The sequence below is a fragment of the Scyliorhinus torazame genome, chromosome 4 (assembly GCF_047496885.1).
Source record: "Scyliorhinus torazame isolate Kashiwa2021f chromosome 4, sScyTor2.1, whole genome shotgun sequence".
In the NCBI taxonomy this organism is placed as follows: Eukaryota; Metazoa; Chordata; class Chondrichthyes; order Carcharhiniformes; family Scyliorhinidae; genus Scyliorhinus; species Scyliorhinus torazame.
In genome coordinates this window covers 59,616,713-59,632,548 of record NC_092710.1, presented here as the reverse complement: position 1 = coordinate 59,632,548, position 15,836 = coordinate 59,616,713, and the positions used below count along the sequence as shown (strand labels likewise).

Here is a 15,836-nt window from a genome sequence, read left to right as displayed (position 1 = left end):
AGTACAGGTGAAGTGACTCCTTCCCCAAATCCACAAACAGGACTGCCTGGTAGATCCATTGTATCAGCCTGTTCCTGCTCCAATGTATCCATTTCTTCCTATATTGACTCCATTCTCACTCCCTTGTCCAGTGCTTTCCCACCGACATTCGCAATTCCGCCGATCACGATGTGATATCAACAATTTCCAGCTTCCTGGCACTAACTGCCTCCTCTTCATCATGGACGTCCAATCCCTTTCCATTTCCATCCCCACCAGGAGGGTCTCAGGGCTCTTTGCTTCTTTCTTGAACATAGGCCAAATAATCCCCTCACCTCACCCCCCCCCCCCCAGCATCATTGCACAGGGACCACTCCCTCACTGTCTCCATGGTGCTATTCCATCACCCCCAACCATTCACTGCCTTCTCACGGCACCTTCTCATGGAATGGCAAATGTTGCAACACCTGCCCTTTACTTCGTCTCTGACGAATCTCCTCTGCCTATTTGAGATTGTTCTCCCACTCAACAATTTTCCCTTTAACTTCTCTCAATTCCTGCAGTAAAAGGTGTGGCCATGAACACCCGCATGGACCCCCAGTTATGTATGTCTTTTTATTGGGTATGTGAAACATTTCCTGTTCCAGTCTTACTCAGGAACTCTGCCACAATTCTTTCTATGTTACATCAATGACTGTGTCAGAGCTGTCTCCATTTCTGGTGATAGACTGGTCACCAATATTCATTACAAACCCACTGGCTCTCACAACTACATCGATTATAGCTCTTGACACTCCACTCCCTGCAAGGAATCCATCCCAGTTTCCTCTTTCCACCGCATCTGTTCCGATCATGCCATCTTTGGAAACAGCGCTTCGGACCTCTCTGCCTTTTATTTTCAACCAAGGTTTCCCCTCCACTGTGGTTAACAGGGCACTCAACCGGGTCTGACCCATCTCCCACACCTTTGCCCTCATCCATTCTTCTCCCTCCCAGAACCATGACAGGGTCCCTCTGGTCCGCACTTTTCATCCCACCAGCCTCCACATTCAAAGGATCATCCTCGGCCATGTCTGCCAACTCCAACACAATGCCACTAAACACATCTTCCCCTCACACCCGAGCTTCATAGCACAGGGACCACTCCCTTGCTGACTCCATGGTGCCACTCCATCACCCCCAACCATTCACCCCCTTCCCATAGCACCTTCCCATGCAATGGCAGAAGGTACAACACCTGCTCTTTTAATTCCTCACTGTCCAAGGGCATTTCACTTTCACCACCTTCAATTTGGTCTCCTATATTCACTGCTCCCAATGCGGTCTCTTCAACAGAGGGGAGACTACGTTTTACGGGAAATCTTCGCTCCGTCTGTAGGCATGACACAAACCTTCCAGTCATTTGCTATTTCAAGTCAGCATCTTGCTCTCATACCCACATTTCGATCCTTTGCCAGTCAAAATACAGTGATGCCCAACGCAAACTGGAAGAACAACACCTTTTCCGAGGGCGCCGTTTAACACTGGTTTTCACAAACGTGGACCAGGCATAGCGGCACTTGGGGAGGTCTCCCAGGCGATTGGGGCCCCTGGGTGGCCGGACTCTGGGCAGGGTTATACCCAGGCACCCTCTGATGTCACCCGGGCACCATGGCACTTCCAGCCTGGCACCCTGGCAGTGCCTCCCTTCTGACTTTGCCCCCCTCTTTTAAAGACTGGTGGCTGCTGGATTTCTCCCACCCCATCCTCTCCGCTGAAATGAAAATCACCTACTTCCCCACAATCCACCAGGTCTTCTCTATCACTGCAGGGCTAGAGAGCTGTCAGCTAATCAGAGTATCTGGCAGCTACCTAAGATTGACTTCCTCCCGAATGAGGGATGAAAGTCCCGACTTCAGTCGATCATCACTTAAGCGTAAAACGTCTGCGGGGCGGACAGAGTCCGAGGGGATGTGCAGAAAGGGAAAACTCGCCCATGCAAAATATTCAGGCCACCGTCTATATCCACCTTTCTTTGCAACCATATCCATTGGGTATACAATCAGTGGAAAGTGCCCATTTTGTGCACAAAATTATGATTACTAACTACAATTTATGATCTTGGGATATTGAGCGACTTCATGGGAAAGGAAAGGGCAGCTGGGATCTGATTTTTTTTTTAATGTAAGGGGCGAAATTCTCTGCTGGTGTGATCCTCCGCTACGCCGGCAGCGCACCCACACCCGTGGGTTTCCGGACGGTGTACGCCAGCCATAATGGGACACCCCATTGGGCGGCTGCCAGGATGGAGGATCCCAATACCGGTGGGGGTGCACCACGCCAGAAAACGGATCTGGCAGGACGGAGAATCACGCCCAATAATTTTCACGATTTTGGCCAATTCTTAAGAATAGGAAGAGGCAGTTTGTACAGGTGTTAAGAAGGTACTTCATAGTATGGTTCATGGGGAAATTCAGCTCTTCCATAAAAGAGGAATTATAACTGACTGAATAGAAAGCAGATAATGTGTTTCATCTTCATTTGTGTTCACAGATCTGATTTCTACAATCAGTGAATTCTTGACAAAGTGCGATGATTTCCAGCTGTTCCGATTGACAAAATTCTACCGGGACAGACTAGAACAGGCAATTGAAGAAGGGGTGGATAGAGTCAGCTCATTGTTAACAGACGAGTGGGTTTTCAGTGGACAAGAACATCAGGTAAGTGGGAGGAACATAGAAAAAGTTTCAATTATTTATATATTGCCAAACTGACAGAATAATGACAAAGAAGATGCTGCATGAAGAAAATGATCAAATGTTGCTGGTAAGGACCCATTTCCAGGATTTCCAACTCTCCATTCAATAATTTTCTGCCTTGAATTGCCTCGTACACTTAATCTTCCACAAAATCTCTCAGATACTTATCCCCAGTTGAATACTATTGCTCCACAGACTGGACGAATGATACCAATCTCCTGATTGATTGAGATATCTGGATTTTCTCTCGTCAACCTCATCAGTTCTGCACTTTCCAGTTCTGTCTTTAACTTAATTGAACAGCACCCTGCTCAAATTCCAGTTCCTGTTTTCCTTTTAACTTCAATCTGACTAGACTCTTCTCTTTTCATTACCTGCTTTTTATCACTACCTGTTCTTTAGTTTCTGGACTTGATTCTTGTCCATTACCGTCCTGCTTTTCCTCTGCCAGAGCTGTGGGAGCTGCCTTCTTTCTCACTATCTGGTTCCAACTGGTTGGATTCGGTTCAACATGAAATTCAAAAGGTCTTTTTCCATCAAAGTAGCCCCTGGTTGCTAAGCAACAGCTCATTCTTTCCCCAAGCTCTTGCTTACTATTCATATAAAAAGTAGGAGCAGGAGTAGGCCATCTGGCCCCTCGAGCCTGCTCCGCCATTCAATGAGATCATGGCTGATCTTTTGTGGACTCAGCTCCACTTTCCTGCCCGAACACCATAATCTTTTATTCCTTTATTCTTCAAAAAAACTATCTATCTTTATCTTGAAAACATTTAATGAAGGAGCCTCAACTATTTCACTAGGCAGCGAATTCCATAGATTCACAACCGTTTGGGTGAAGAAGTTCCTCCAAAGCTCAGTCCTAAATCTACTTCCCCTTATTTTGAGGCGATGCCTCCTAGTTCTGCTTTCACCCGCCAGTGGAAACAACTTCCCTGCATCTATTCTATCTATTCCCTTCATAATTTTATATGCTTCTATAAGATCCCCCCGTATCCGTCTAAATTCCAACGAGTACAGTCCCAGTCTACTCAACCTCTCCTCGTAATCCAACTCCCTCAACTCTGGGATTAACCTAGTGAATCTCCTCTGCACACCCTCCAGCGCCAGTACGTCCTTTCTCAGGTAAGGAGACCAAAACTGAACACAATGCTCCAGGTGTAGCCTCACTAACACCTTATACAGTTGCAGCATAACCTTCCTAGTCTAAAACTCCATCCCTCTAGCAATGAAGGACAAAACTCCATTCGCCTTCTTAATCACCTGTTGCACCTGTGAACCAACTATTTGAGACTCATGCACTCGGACACCCAGGTCCCTCTGCACAGCGGCATGTTTTAATATTTTATCATTTAAATAATAATCTCGTTCCTACCAAAATGGATAACCTCACATTTGTCAACATTGTATTCCATCTGTCAGACCCTAGCCCATTCACTTAAACAATCCAAATCCCTTTGCAGACTGCCAGTATACTCGGCACGTTTTGCTTTACCACTCATCTTACTGTCGTCTGCAAACTTGGACACATTGTAAACTCTGTCAGCAAAATAGAGTCACAGTTTGAACTGAAACAAAAATCACAGATGAAAATAGCTTTGTTTATCATGAATCTAACAAGAGGGGCGACATGTGGCGCAGTGGTTAGTTCTGGGACTGCAGCGCTGAGGACCCGGGTTCAAATCCTGGCCCTGGGTCACTGTCCGTGTGGAGTTTGCACATTCTCCCCATGTCTGCGTGGGTTTCACCCCCACAACCCAAAGATGTGCAGGTTAGGTGGATTGGCCCCGCTAAATTGCCCCTTAATTGGGAAAAGAAAATTGATACTCTAAATATATATTTTAAATGAATCTAACTAGAGTTTTAACACTTTCTTATATAGAAACATTTTAAATCTATACATCATTTCTAATATTGAACAATACATAGATTAATTAAAACAACCTCTGCTTCCTGACACTGTCAATTCAACCCATCCAATCTGATCAAAATCTCCAACTCATTCCCCATTACAGTTAATATCCCACCCAGGCGAATCCCAACCTCTCGCTCATTCCCCATTACAGTTAATATCCCACCCAGGCGAATCCCAACCTCTCGCTCATTCCCCATTACAGTTAATATCCCACCCAGGCGAATCCCAACCTCTCGCTCATTCCCCATTACAGTTAATATCCCACCCAGGCGAATCCCAACCTCTCGCTCATTCCCCATTACAGTTAATATCCCACCCAGGCGAATCCCAACCTCTCGCTCATTCCCCATTACAGTTAATATCCCACCCAGGCGAATCCCAACCTCTCGCTCATTCCCCATTACAGTTAATATCCTACCCAGGCGAATCCCAACCTCTCGCTCATTCCCCATTACTGTTAATATCCCACCCAGGCGAATCCCAACCTCTCGCTCATTCCCCATTACAGTTAATATCCCACCCAGGCGAATCCCAACCTCTCGCTCATTCCCCATTACAGTTAATATCCCACCCAGGCGAATCCCAACCTCTCGCTCATTCCCCATTACAGTTAATATCCCACCCAGGCGAATCCCAACCTCTCGCTCATTCCCCATTACAGTTAATATCCTACCCAGGCGAATCCCAACCTCTCGCTCATTCCCCATTACAGTTAATATCCCACCCAGGCGAATCCCAACCTCTCGCTCATTCCCCATTACAGTTAATATCCCACCCAGGCGAATCCCAACCTCTCGCTCATTCCCCATTACAGTTAATATCCCACCCAGGCGAATCCCAACCTCTCGCTCATTACCCATTACTGTTAATTTATCATCTAGTCCTAAAAAGATAATAGAATTAGCTTCCATAACCACTGACTTTTTCCAAGGTTAATGGGGGTTAATATGCATTTAACAATCTTGGACTTGATACCTATCAAGTCTTAGACATAAGACTAAAATTATGGAAATAAACTGGATGAATTCATTTCAGTCAGAGCTCCCAAAATGATGGCAACAATTCATTTTTCAATAAATCTGAATGAGCCCTAAATTCTCATCATAACAGCAATTAAGCGCAGATTTCCATTGTTTCCCTATAATCGAGAGCCCCAAACTATATATAATTAGTTAACATCTCTGATCTTGTGATCTCCGTTTGGATTACTACTCTTCAGAGGAACTTAAGGAACATGAGCGCATTTACTCTCTGGTTTTCTTTTAAACTTCACTTATTTGATTTTGAACAGAATGATTGAGGGATGGATTACCATTGGGCCTGGCATATAAATAGAACTGGTGTATAAGATAAACCCATTTATTTCACAGCAAAAGTCATGAGTGGAATACTCCGTTTCTGCCGCTAAGTGCCGACGTGGGACCAGTGATGTTTCACGACCGGTAAATCGGCGCAAATCCATCACCAGTTCCGGTACCGGTGAGGGGCTAGCACCAGCGCCGCGTGAAACGCCTGTGGAACATGCCGAATGGCCGGGTCCCGGCTCATGTCCTCACCGGTACATCATGGCGCCGACCATGTGCGTAACCTAACCCACAAACTGCGATCCCACAGTCCACCCAATGGCCACCCTCATGGATCCCGGCCAAATGTAGCTGTGCTGGACACAGTCTGGAGCCGGCACGCCGGCTCAGACCACACGTATCCCGCGCCGTCGGGAACTCAGCCCATCGGGGGTGTAGCATCGCGGGTGGGCCAGCTGATGATGCGCCAGCGCCGTTGAAACGGCGCGCTTCATGATGACGGCCGTTTGGAGGAGCGGAGCATGACAGACCGGCGTCAAACCAGCGCCGGCCCAATTTCGGCCCAGAATTCCATTCTCCGCCCGATCGCCGAACATGATTTCAGCGGCGTGCTATGGAGAATCCTGCCCCATGTTTTGCAGATACTTGACATATAATTTCTCCTCCTTTTCAGACATGAAATACTATATTCGCATTAGCAGTTAGCCTCAATTGTTCACCCAGAGATGTATATTTTACTTAGTCTTTGTAACTGGATGCAAGGAATCAAGCCGGCGATATGGGCTGTGCCACCAAGATTCCTGGGAGTGTAAGACATGGCTGCACAGAGCTGACTGCACATGGCACGATGACTGCTAGACAGAAATGGGTTCTCAGGAATATAGAATGAAGTACAAAGCTGCTTTCAAGATAAAAGTGGTAACATTAACTAACTCCTCCAGTAACTGTGCTAGAGCAAGGGAATTTTGTGTTCATGAAAAACTGGTATGAGATAATGAAAGGAGAAGGATTCGAGCCTGATGAAGATACCTAACATCATATGTACTCGGAGAACAGGGACTGGCTGTGGCCTGAATCTTAAGAAGTATGTTTCCGAATGGGTCCTCGAAAGGCATCAAAATAGTTACATCATCACCCAAAATGTAATGCAGATGTACACGCTTAAGTGAAGCAGATAAAACCAAGTCCAGCAAAGGCAAAAATCAGGACTGTGATGGAATACTCTCCACTTCCTTAGATGAGTGCAGGTCCTACAACGCTCAGGAAACTCAACATCATTCAGCCAGATTGATTGATTCCCCATCAACCACCTTAACCATTCACTCTCTCCACCACCAGTGCTTATGAGCATTAGAGTGAATGATGTCCAGAATGCATTGCAGCAACTTCTTCAACAGCATCTTCCAAATAAACAAGCGCAACAAATGTATTGGAGCACCACCATATGAAAGTTCACCTCCAAGTCACACATCATTGAAACATCTGGGTGTTATCATTGACCAGAAATAAATGGCAGCAACCCGATAAATACTGTGGCTCCAAGAGTAGGTATGAGGCTAGAATTCCTCAAGGGATTCTGTTATTTCCTGACTCCCCAAATCCTGTCCACCATCTACAAGGTGCAAATCAGGGGCGAAATTCTCCAGTATCGGCGCGATGTCCGTCGACTGGTGCCCAAACCGGCGCAAGTTAGTCGGGCATTGCACCGCCCCAAAGGTGCGGAATGCTCCACATCTTTGGGGGCTGAGCCCCAACCTTAAGGGGCTAGGCCCGCGCCGGACGAATTTCCGCCCCGCCAGCTGGCGGAAAAGGCCTTTGGTGCCCCGCCAGCTGGCGCGGAAATGACATCTCCGGGCGGCGCATGCGCGGGAGCGTTAGCGGCCGCTGACGGCATTCCCGCGCATGCGCTGTGGAGGGAGTCTCTTCTGCCTCCGCCATGGTGGAGACCGTGGCGAAGGCGGAAGGAAAAGAGTACCCCTACGGCACAGGCCCGCCCGCGGATTCGGTGGGCCCCGATCGCGGGCCAGGCCACCCCCCGGGGCCAGATCGCCCCGCGCCCCCCCCCCCCTCCCCAGGACCCCGGAGCACGCCCGTGCCGCCTTGTCCCGCCCGTAAGGTAGGTGGTTTAATCTACGCCGGCGGGACAGGCATTTTAGCTGCGGGACTTCGGCCCATCCAGGCCGGAGAATCGCGGGGGGGGGGCCGCCAACCGGCGCGGCGCGATTCCCGCCCCCGCCGAATATCCGGTGCCGGAGAATTCGGCAACCGGCGGGGGTGGGATTCACGCCAGTCCCCGGCGATTCTCCGACCCAGCGGGGGGTCGGAGAATCTCGCCCCAGGAGTGTGAAGGAAAAAATCTCTACTTGCCTAGATGAGCACGGCTTCAATAGAATCGTAGAATTTACAGTGCAGAAGGAGGCCATTCGGCCCATCGAGTCTGCACCGGCCCTTGGAAAGAGCACCCTACCCAAGCCCACACCTCCACCCCACCTTTTTGGACGCTAAAGGCAAATTAGCATGGCCAGTCCACCTAACCTGCACATCTTTGGACTGGGGGAGGAAACCGGAGCACCCGGAGGAAACCCACGCAGACACAGGGAGAACGTGCAGACTCCGCACAGACAGTGACCCAGCCGGGAATCAAAGCTGAGAACCTGGAGCTGTGAAGCAACTGTGCTGCCCTGCATCTGAGATAATGCTCATGAAGCTCATCACCATCCCATGCAAAGGAACCCTCCCGAATGGCACCCCCTCCACCAAGTTAAACATTTGTTCCCTCCACCACGACTTGCATTGGAAGCCGTGTATACCATATGATATAGAAGGTGCACTGCAGTAATTCACCAATTGACAGTACCTCTCAAACATCTGACCTCTACCAACCAGAAGTACAAGGGCAGCAGATGTATGAGAACAGCACTACCTGCAAGGTCCACTTGAAGACAGATACATCCTGATTTGGGACAAGATCGTAGTTCCTTTACTGTCATTAAGTCAAAATTCTGGAACGCAGCTCCTAACAACACTATTGGTGTACCTACAAGAAGGCCACTCTTTACCAGCTTCTCGGGTACAATTGGGGACCAGCAACAAGTGGTGGCTAGCCTGCAATGTGCACATCTCGCGAAACAATATTTTAAAGAAGTATTGGACACACTTAGATCCCATCTGAGAATAAATAACATCCACACTGCAGTTATGTCGTGGGTCTAACATTCATAGTTCAACCTTCAAACCATTGAAGAATCTTCGCCAAGAGTGAAAATATGTGTGCTGTCCCACTTGATGTTTTGTTATGAAATTGTATTATTTTGTTAATGCACCAAGTGTCCATCAGGTCATTCATAGAACATAGAACATAGAACGATACAGCGCAGTACAGGCCCTTCGGCCCACGATGTTGCACCGACATGGGAAGTCATAAAAACAAAAGCCATCTAACCTACACTATGCCATTATCATCCATATGCTTATCCAATAAACTTTTTAATGCCCTCCATGTTGGCGAGTTCACTACTATTGCAGGTAGGGCATTCCACGGCCTCACCACTATTTGCGTAAAGAACCTACCTCTGACCTCTGTCCTATATCTATTACCCCTCAGTTTAAGGCTATGTCCCCTCGTGCTAGCCATTTCCATCCGCAGGAGAAGGCTCTCACTGTCCACCCTATCTAACCCTCTGATCATTTTGTATGCCTCTATTAAGTCTCCTCTTAACCTTCTCTCTAACGAAAACAACCTCAAGTCCATCAGCCTTTCCTCATAAGATTTTCCCTCCATACCAGGCAACATCCTGGTAAATCTCCTCTGCACCCGTTCCAAAGCTTCCACGTCCTTCCTATAATGAGGTGACCAGAACTGTACGCAATACTCCAAATGCGGCCGTACCAGAGTTTTGTACAGCTGCAACATGACCTCATGACTCCGGAACGCAATCCCTCTAACAATAAAGGCCAACACACCATAGGCCTTCTTCACAACCCTATCTTCTCTAATCTTGAGGAACTCAAAGTCAGTTCTTTATTCCTGACCCTCCAGACGTCCTGTTCAGATTGCATGTTCACCTGCAATGACCCCCAGTCTTCGAAAGTCTCCTGTTTAAATACCCTTCATGGCCTTGACCCTCCCTAACTGTGAAACCTCCTCCAGCTCTACAAACTTTATACTGCTTCTAAAATTCCCAGTTCCTCTGATAATGTTCTGCGGAGCTTGTCCCAGTCACAGGTGGGCATAGCCCAGGGAATGCAGAACATGTCCCAGTCACTGAGGAGCATCACCAAGGGCGTCAACACGATAGTGCAAACATTGGATTGGATTGGATTTGTTTATTGTCACGTGTACCGAGGTACAGTGAAAAGTATTTTTCTGCAAGCAGCTCAAAGAGATCATTAAGTACATGGGAAGAAAAGGGAAGACAAGAAAATACATAATAGGGCAACACAACATATACAATGTAACTACATAAGCACTGGATGAAGCATACAGGGTGTAGTGTTAATGAGGTCAGTCCATAAGAGAGTCATTTAGGAGTCTGGTGACAGTGGGGAAGAAGCTGTTTTTGAGTCTGTTCATTGGGGAACCGCCAGGGCTGGCAGAGTCAGATGATGCAGGGGCAGCCGGGGCTCGAACCAGCTGCCCCTCAGTCCCATGATGAACCTCAGGGCCCTATGGACACTGACCAGGAGGAGAGGGTGCTGGGTGCCAACCCGGTCCTGTCCAATGGAGTGGCGACAGTGGTAGCCACCAGCCCCCCCCCCCCCCCCCCCCCCCCCCCCGGGTTCTACCCCACTGATGAGGCCACTTCTTGAAGTCAGCACACAGGACAGGGTGGCACGCATGTGCATGTGCCGCCGACATGTGAGCCGGGGCCCTCCAAACTCAAGAGCCCCCAGACGACGCCCGCCAAAGCATCGAAGGCCATGGGACAAGGTAAGCAGCTGGCTTGCATCCACGGCACATGTGCATCCTGGGAAGACACCTGGACATAGAGGTAGAGCTAGGAGGGTCAAGCACGTTGATGATCACTGAGGGCACCGGGGGAGGGGATTGGGGGGGAGGGGATGGTGGGGGTTGGGGGGGAACAGTACCATCGGGAGTGTGGAAGACTGTAAAACACATTAAACACCATTGTGCACAACCAGCATGATGCCTCTCTCGTTTTCTTCCGCAATGCAGGCTGACCCCTGAACCCTTGGCCCATCTCTCCAGGCATCTCCCTCTCCCCATTGCATTCACCCACCCTCCTGCTGTGGACATGTCCCTGGAGCTGTGTCCCATCCCCTGGGCGTCTGGATGTTGGCTGCTGCGTGTGCGATGTTGTCTCCCGCAGTGTTCAAGCACAGCCTCCAGGCATCAAGGTGTGATTGGATTCTAGGCAATGACTCCCACATGTTACATGGCATGCCTACCCATGGGAATCCACTTGCGTTGTGTGAAGTGCTCACGTAACCACGATTGCCAATTCCCTATTAGCAATAGCCTTCAGCCATAAGGTCAGAGGCCTCGGCAGTCGTTGGTTGTTATGGGGCAGCTGGGCAGGGACAAGGGTTTCCCCTGGAAAGGTAAACGATCTTGGGGTTGGCATGGTGGTGCCACGAGTAGTTGCCCCCCCAGCGCCTCCCCCACCCCCTTCTTATGGCAGCCGACCCCTGCAAAGGGTCCCCCCACCCCCTGCCGAGTACTGGTGTGGCAGGTCCAGCACCCCCGGGCTCTTGGCCTGTGGGCAAAGATGGCTACTCACCTCCTCGGCCCCCCACAGAAGCCCTTCCGCCAGTTTCACGCTTTTCAAAAGGAGTACTAATCGGCGCCAGCGTGAGTACTTGCTGGGGAGGACACTAAATGACAGGAGGCCGTTGGATATGGGGAGGTTCCCGTTAATTGTATGGAAATTGGGTGCAATCGGTGATAATTTCCTCGCTACGGCGAGATCCCGATTACGCCTACGGGAGCGGGCGGTTGCTTCGCAAACTGTTTGCCGCCTGGCGTGGTTCTTGTTTTTGGCCCCTCCCGTTATTCACCAGCTTGAGCAGAGCATAACGAGGCCGGAAGATCGCACTCATTGTCAATCAGTTAGCTGACGTCATGTTAGACACAGAAGGGCATCGAAAGAATAACATGAAACATTACTTCTGATTCTGTGATTTCTCACTCTCCAGAAAGTATCTTTCTGATATGTTTTAATTTTGTCAGTCTTTTTCACGTTAATGGTTAAATCACAATATGTACAGAATATTTGCTCATGTTCACCATGGTTCAGGGCCCAGCACAGTGACTGCTTTCTGTGCTCAAAACCACTGGGAAATGCTATCACTGAGCAGATCATTTTCTTCTCATTCTCAGTGTTTATCTTTCACTCTGCATCTCATCATTATTCATTATTATCCTTTACAGAAAATCACTGAGCTGGTGGAGAAGGGAAACCGGGCGGGCAGTTCCAAACTTCTCCTAAATCTGGTGATGGAGAAAGGATCTCTGGTCCGAAGGGTGATGTGGGAATCCTTTGTGAAAGTCCGCCATGGAGTCCCAAAGTTGGATAAAATACTGAAAGAATTACAGGAATTTGGTACGGTAAAATCACACATGGAAGTAAATTGAAGATTCAGACACCAGAGATTTTACTGTAATATCACACATCTGATTTCACAAAATATCAATTGATTTAAACAGGTATGAACATGAAGCAAGATGCATCCAAAATATCCAATCACCTGAAAGGTAAATGATGGAATGGAGATTTCAGTCTGTTTATTTCACTTGTGAGAATCACTTGTTTAGAGATCGTCAGAATTTGCGATTCAGAACTTTGAAGGCTGGGAAAAAAGGATTGAATGTATTTTGGATTTGTCATAAATCCTCAACACCTCTGCATAAAGTTGAAACGATTTCTAATGTTTCCTGTAAATATGGAGATTTCTACATAGGTTCTCGGTCTTATTTGAACTTAAATTCTAACTGTGTTCATTTGAGACTTTAATCTTCTCAGCAACAGCAGTTTGACGAAGTAATTCAGGAAATATTTAATTGTAGATTAATACCTTATTAGAGACCGGGCGGGACTTGACGAGTGTATTACAGCTCTTTATTTCTGGTTCGGCCTTGGGCGCAGGTTGACACTCGGTCTGTGTTCTCTCTCCGTAGCTTTTGCTTCCCTCTGAACAGCAGTCACTTGCTCTGCAACTTGCCCGGTGAAAGCTTTGGCCTATTAACTCATTCCAAACCACAACTTACAGCATGATCCGAGATGTTGTTGTATTCTGATCTCCCTAAATGAGGCACGATTAATTCTTAAATAAGCAAAATACTGTGGATGCTGGAACCTGAAACAAAACAGAGAATGCTGGATAAACTAAGCAGGTCTTGTAACATCTGTAGGGAGAGAAAACAGAGGGTGCCACCCTACGGCCACGCTGCGCCAGAAAAGCAGCTCTCAACACAGCACAATCTTGCAAGACGTTGCGATGTAAATCCCGCTCATTGTGAACTGGATCACTTTTTAGCAAATCTGCATATTAGAGTGAGGCAGTTAGCCTCACTCTAACGTGCAGATTCCCGAGGTACCTGAGGTTTTGGGATTCAACCCCTTCGCCTCCGAGATATCGGGCAAGCTCCGTTCAGCACTGTCCCCCACAAACGGGGACAAGACGGAACGCCACTCATGGAGGTTACCCAGGCCCCCAGCTGCATGCTTTTTGGGCAGGGTTGTTCTCTGGCACTGCTGGTGCCCATGGCAGTACCACCCTGGTGTCAGTTTGACACTGCCAGCTGGCATTTTAAAAAAAATTCATTATGGGATGTGGGCATCATTGGTTAGGCCAGCATTTATTGCCCATCCCTAGTTGCCCTTCAGAAGGTGATGGTAAGTTGCCTTCTTGAACTGCTGCAGTCCTTGAGGTATAGGTACACCCTCTGTGCTGTTAGGGAGGAAGTTCCAGGATGTTAGCCCATCGACAGTTAAGGAGTGGCGATATACTTCTAAGTCCGGGTGGTGAGTCATCGCCAGAATTGGACAGCTAGGATCAAAAAAAAGTCAGGTACTAAATTCTCAGTAACGAGCACCTCATGCCCGGCTTAATTCTGCTCTTTTAGCTGAGGAACCGATTTACTAAGGATCCCACATCCTCCAGAAACTGGTTCAAAGCAATAATGGTAGGGCCTAGGATGAGTTTGTTGCTTATCCTCTTGATTATGGGGACAGCACGGTGGCGCGGTGGTTAGCGCTGCTAGACCTGTTTGAAGTCTATCCCATTTAGCAAGGTGGTAGTGCCTGACAACACGATGGAGGATATCCTCAATGTGAAGACGGGACTTTGTCTCCTCAAGGACTGTGCGGTGGTCACTGTTACCTATACTGTCGTGAACCGATGCATCTGCAGCAGGCAGATTTGTGAGGATGAGATAGGTTTTTTCTTTCTTGTTGGTTCCCTCACCACCTGCTGCAGTCCCAGTCTAGCAGCTATGTCCTTTAGGACCCGGCCAGCTCGGTCTGTGGTGGTACTACAGAGCCATTCTGTTTAACCTGCAGCCATGAGACTTCATGGAGTCCAGAGCCGATGTTGAGGACTGCCAGGGCAACTCCCTCCCGACTGTCTACCACTGTGCCGCTGCCTCTGCTGGGTCTGTCCTGCCGGTGAGAAAGGACATACCCAGGAATGATGATAGAATGTCCCAGAAATCACTATGTAAGGTATGATTCTGTGAGTATTACTATGAAATAAGATAGCATGAGATGTTTGGTAGCATAAATCAGTTAGACATCGGGATTCATAGGTATTGATAGATACCATATGTCCTGTGAAACTTCATTAAAACAGGTACTTATCAATGTGATTTTAGTGGGTGGCACAGTGGTTAGCACTGCTGCCTCACAGCACCAGAGACCGGGCTCAATACCAGTCTTGGGTGACTGTCAATGTGGAGTTTGCATTTTCTCTCCTTGTCTGCTTGGGTTTCCTCCGGGTGCTCAGGGGTTTCATTCCACAGTCCAAACATGTGCAGGTAAGGTGGATTAGCCATGATCAGTGTGTGGGGTTATGACGATAGGGCTGGGGAATGGGCCAAGGTAGAGATAAGGGCTTTGCTATCATGTGCTTTTGATGTATCTGTCAGAGCTTGGTGTCAGTCAATTAAATTTACAAAGTTACAGAAAGCAGCGTCGTGGTTAGCACTGTTGCTTCACAGTGCCAGGGACCCAGGTTCGATTCCCAGCTTGGGTCACTGCCTGTGTGAAGTCTGCACGTTATCCCTGTGTCTGCGCAGGTTTCCTCCGGGTGCTCTGGTTTCCTCCCGGAAGTCCCGAAAGACGTGCTGTTAGGTGAATTGGACATTCTAAATTCTCCCTCTGTATGCCCAAACAAGCGCCGGAATTATTATTATTAAAAAACTTGTAGGGCGTGATTCTCTGGCCGCGTTGCGCTCAAGGGACAGCACAACGCGGCCGGAGAATGCTGGGAAAACCCTTCAGGAGGCTCCTGACCAGCTCCGCGCCTCGCTAGATTCTCCGGAGTCCCGTGAGACATCAGAGTCAGAACTCGCCCCAAATGGGCGGGACTGAATGACGCTCGCGGAAGTAGGTCGTAAACCTACTTACGACGTACCTGCGCAGGATTCACCGGCCTCCCTCCAATCCTCAGCCTCCTCAGGTAGGCAGCAGTTGGGCGCCGATCAGTGCTGGTCCACATAAATGTGGACCGGGCAGAACAGCACCCATGGGTCCTCCTGAGCCATCGGAGACCTCTGGGAGGTCAGGGTAAGTGCAGGGTGGCTGCCGGACACTCCCCCTGGAACATGAGCACCTTGGCATTGCCCAGCTGGCACCTTGGAATTGTCACCCTGGCATTGCCAAGGTTCTCGGGTGGCACTGCTAAGCCAGCTGGGTGGCAGGGCGAGGGGGGGGCCATGCCCAT

At 48.7% G+C, this 15,836-nt stretch overlaps 1 protein-coding gene across 3 annotated transcripts in view; it reads left to right on the top strand.

The window, feature by feature from the left end:
* Positions 1-15,836, top strand: part of LOC140410250 (NACHT, LRR and PYD domains-containing protein 3-like) — a 107,428-nt gene that overhangs the window by 54,916 nt on the left and 36,676 nt on the right. For all 3 annotated transcript variants that reach the window (XM_072498216.1, XM_072498215.1, XM_072498214.1), the window contains 3 exons: positions 2,512-2,678; positions 12,325-12,496; positions 12,601-12,648. In XM_072498216.1, coding sequence (XP_072354317.1) covers positions 12,391-12,496; positions 12,601-12,648 — 154 coding nt within the window. In that variant the 5' untranslated portion in view covers positions 2,512-2,678; positions 12,325-12,390. The remainder of the gene's footprint in view (positions 1-2,511; positions 2,679-12,324; positions 12,497-12,600; positions 12,649-15,836) is intronic.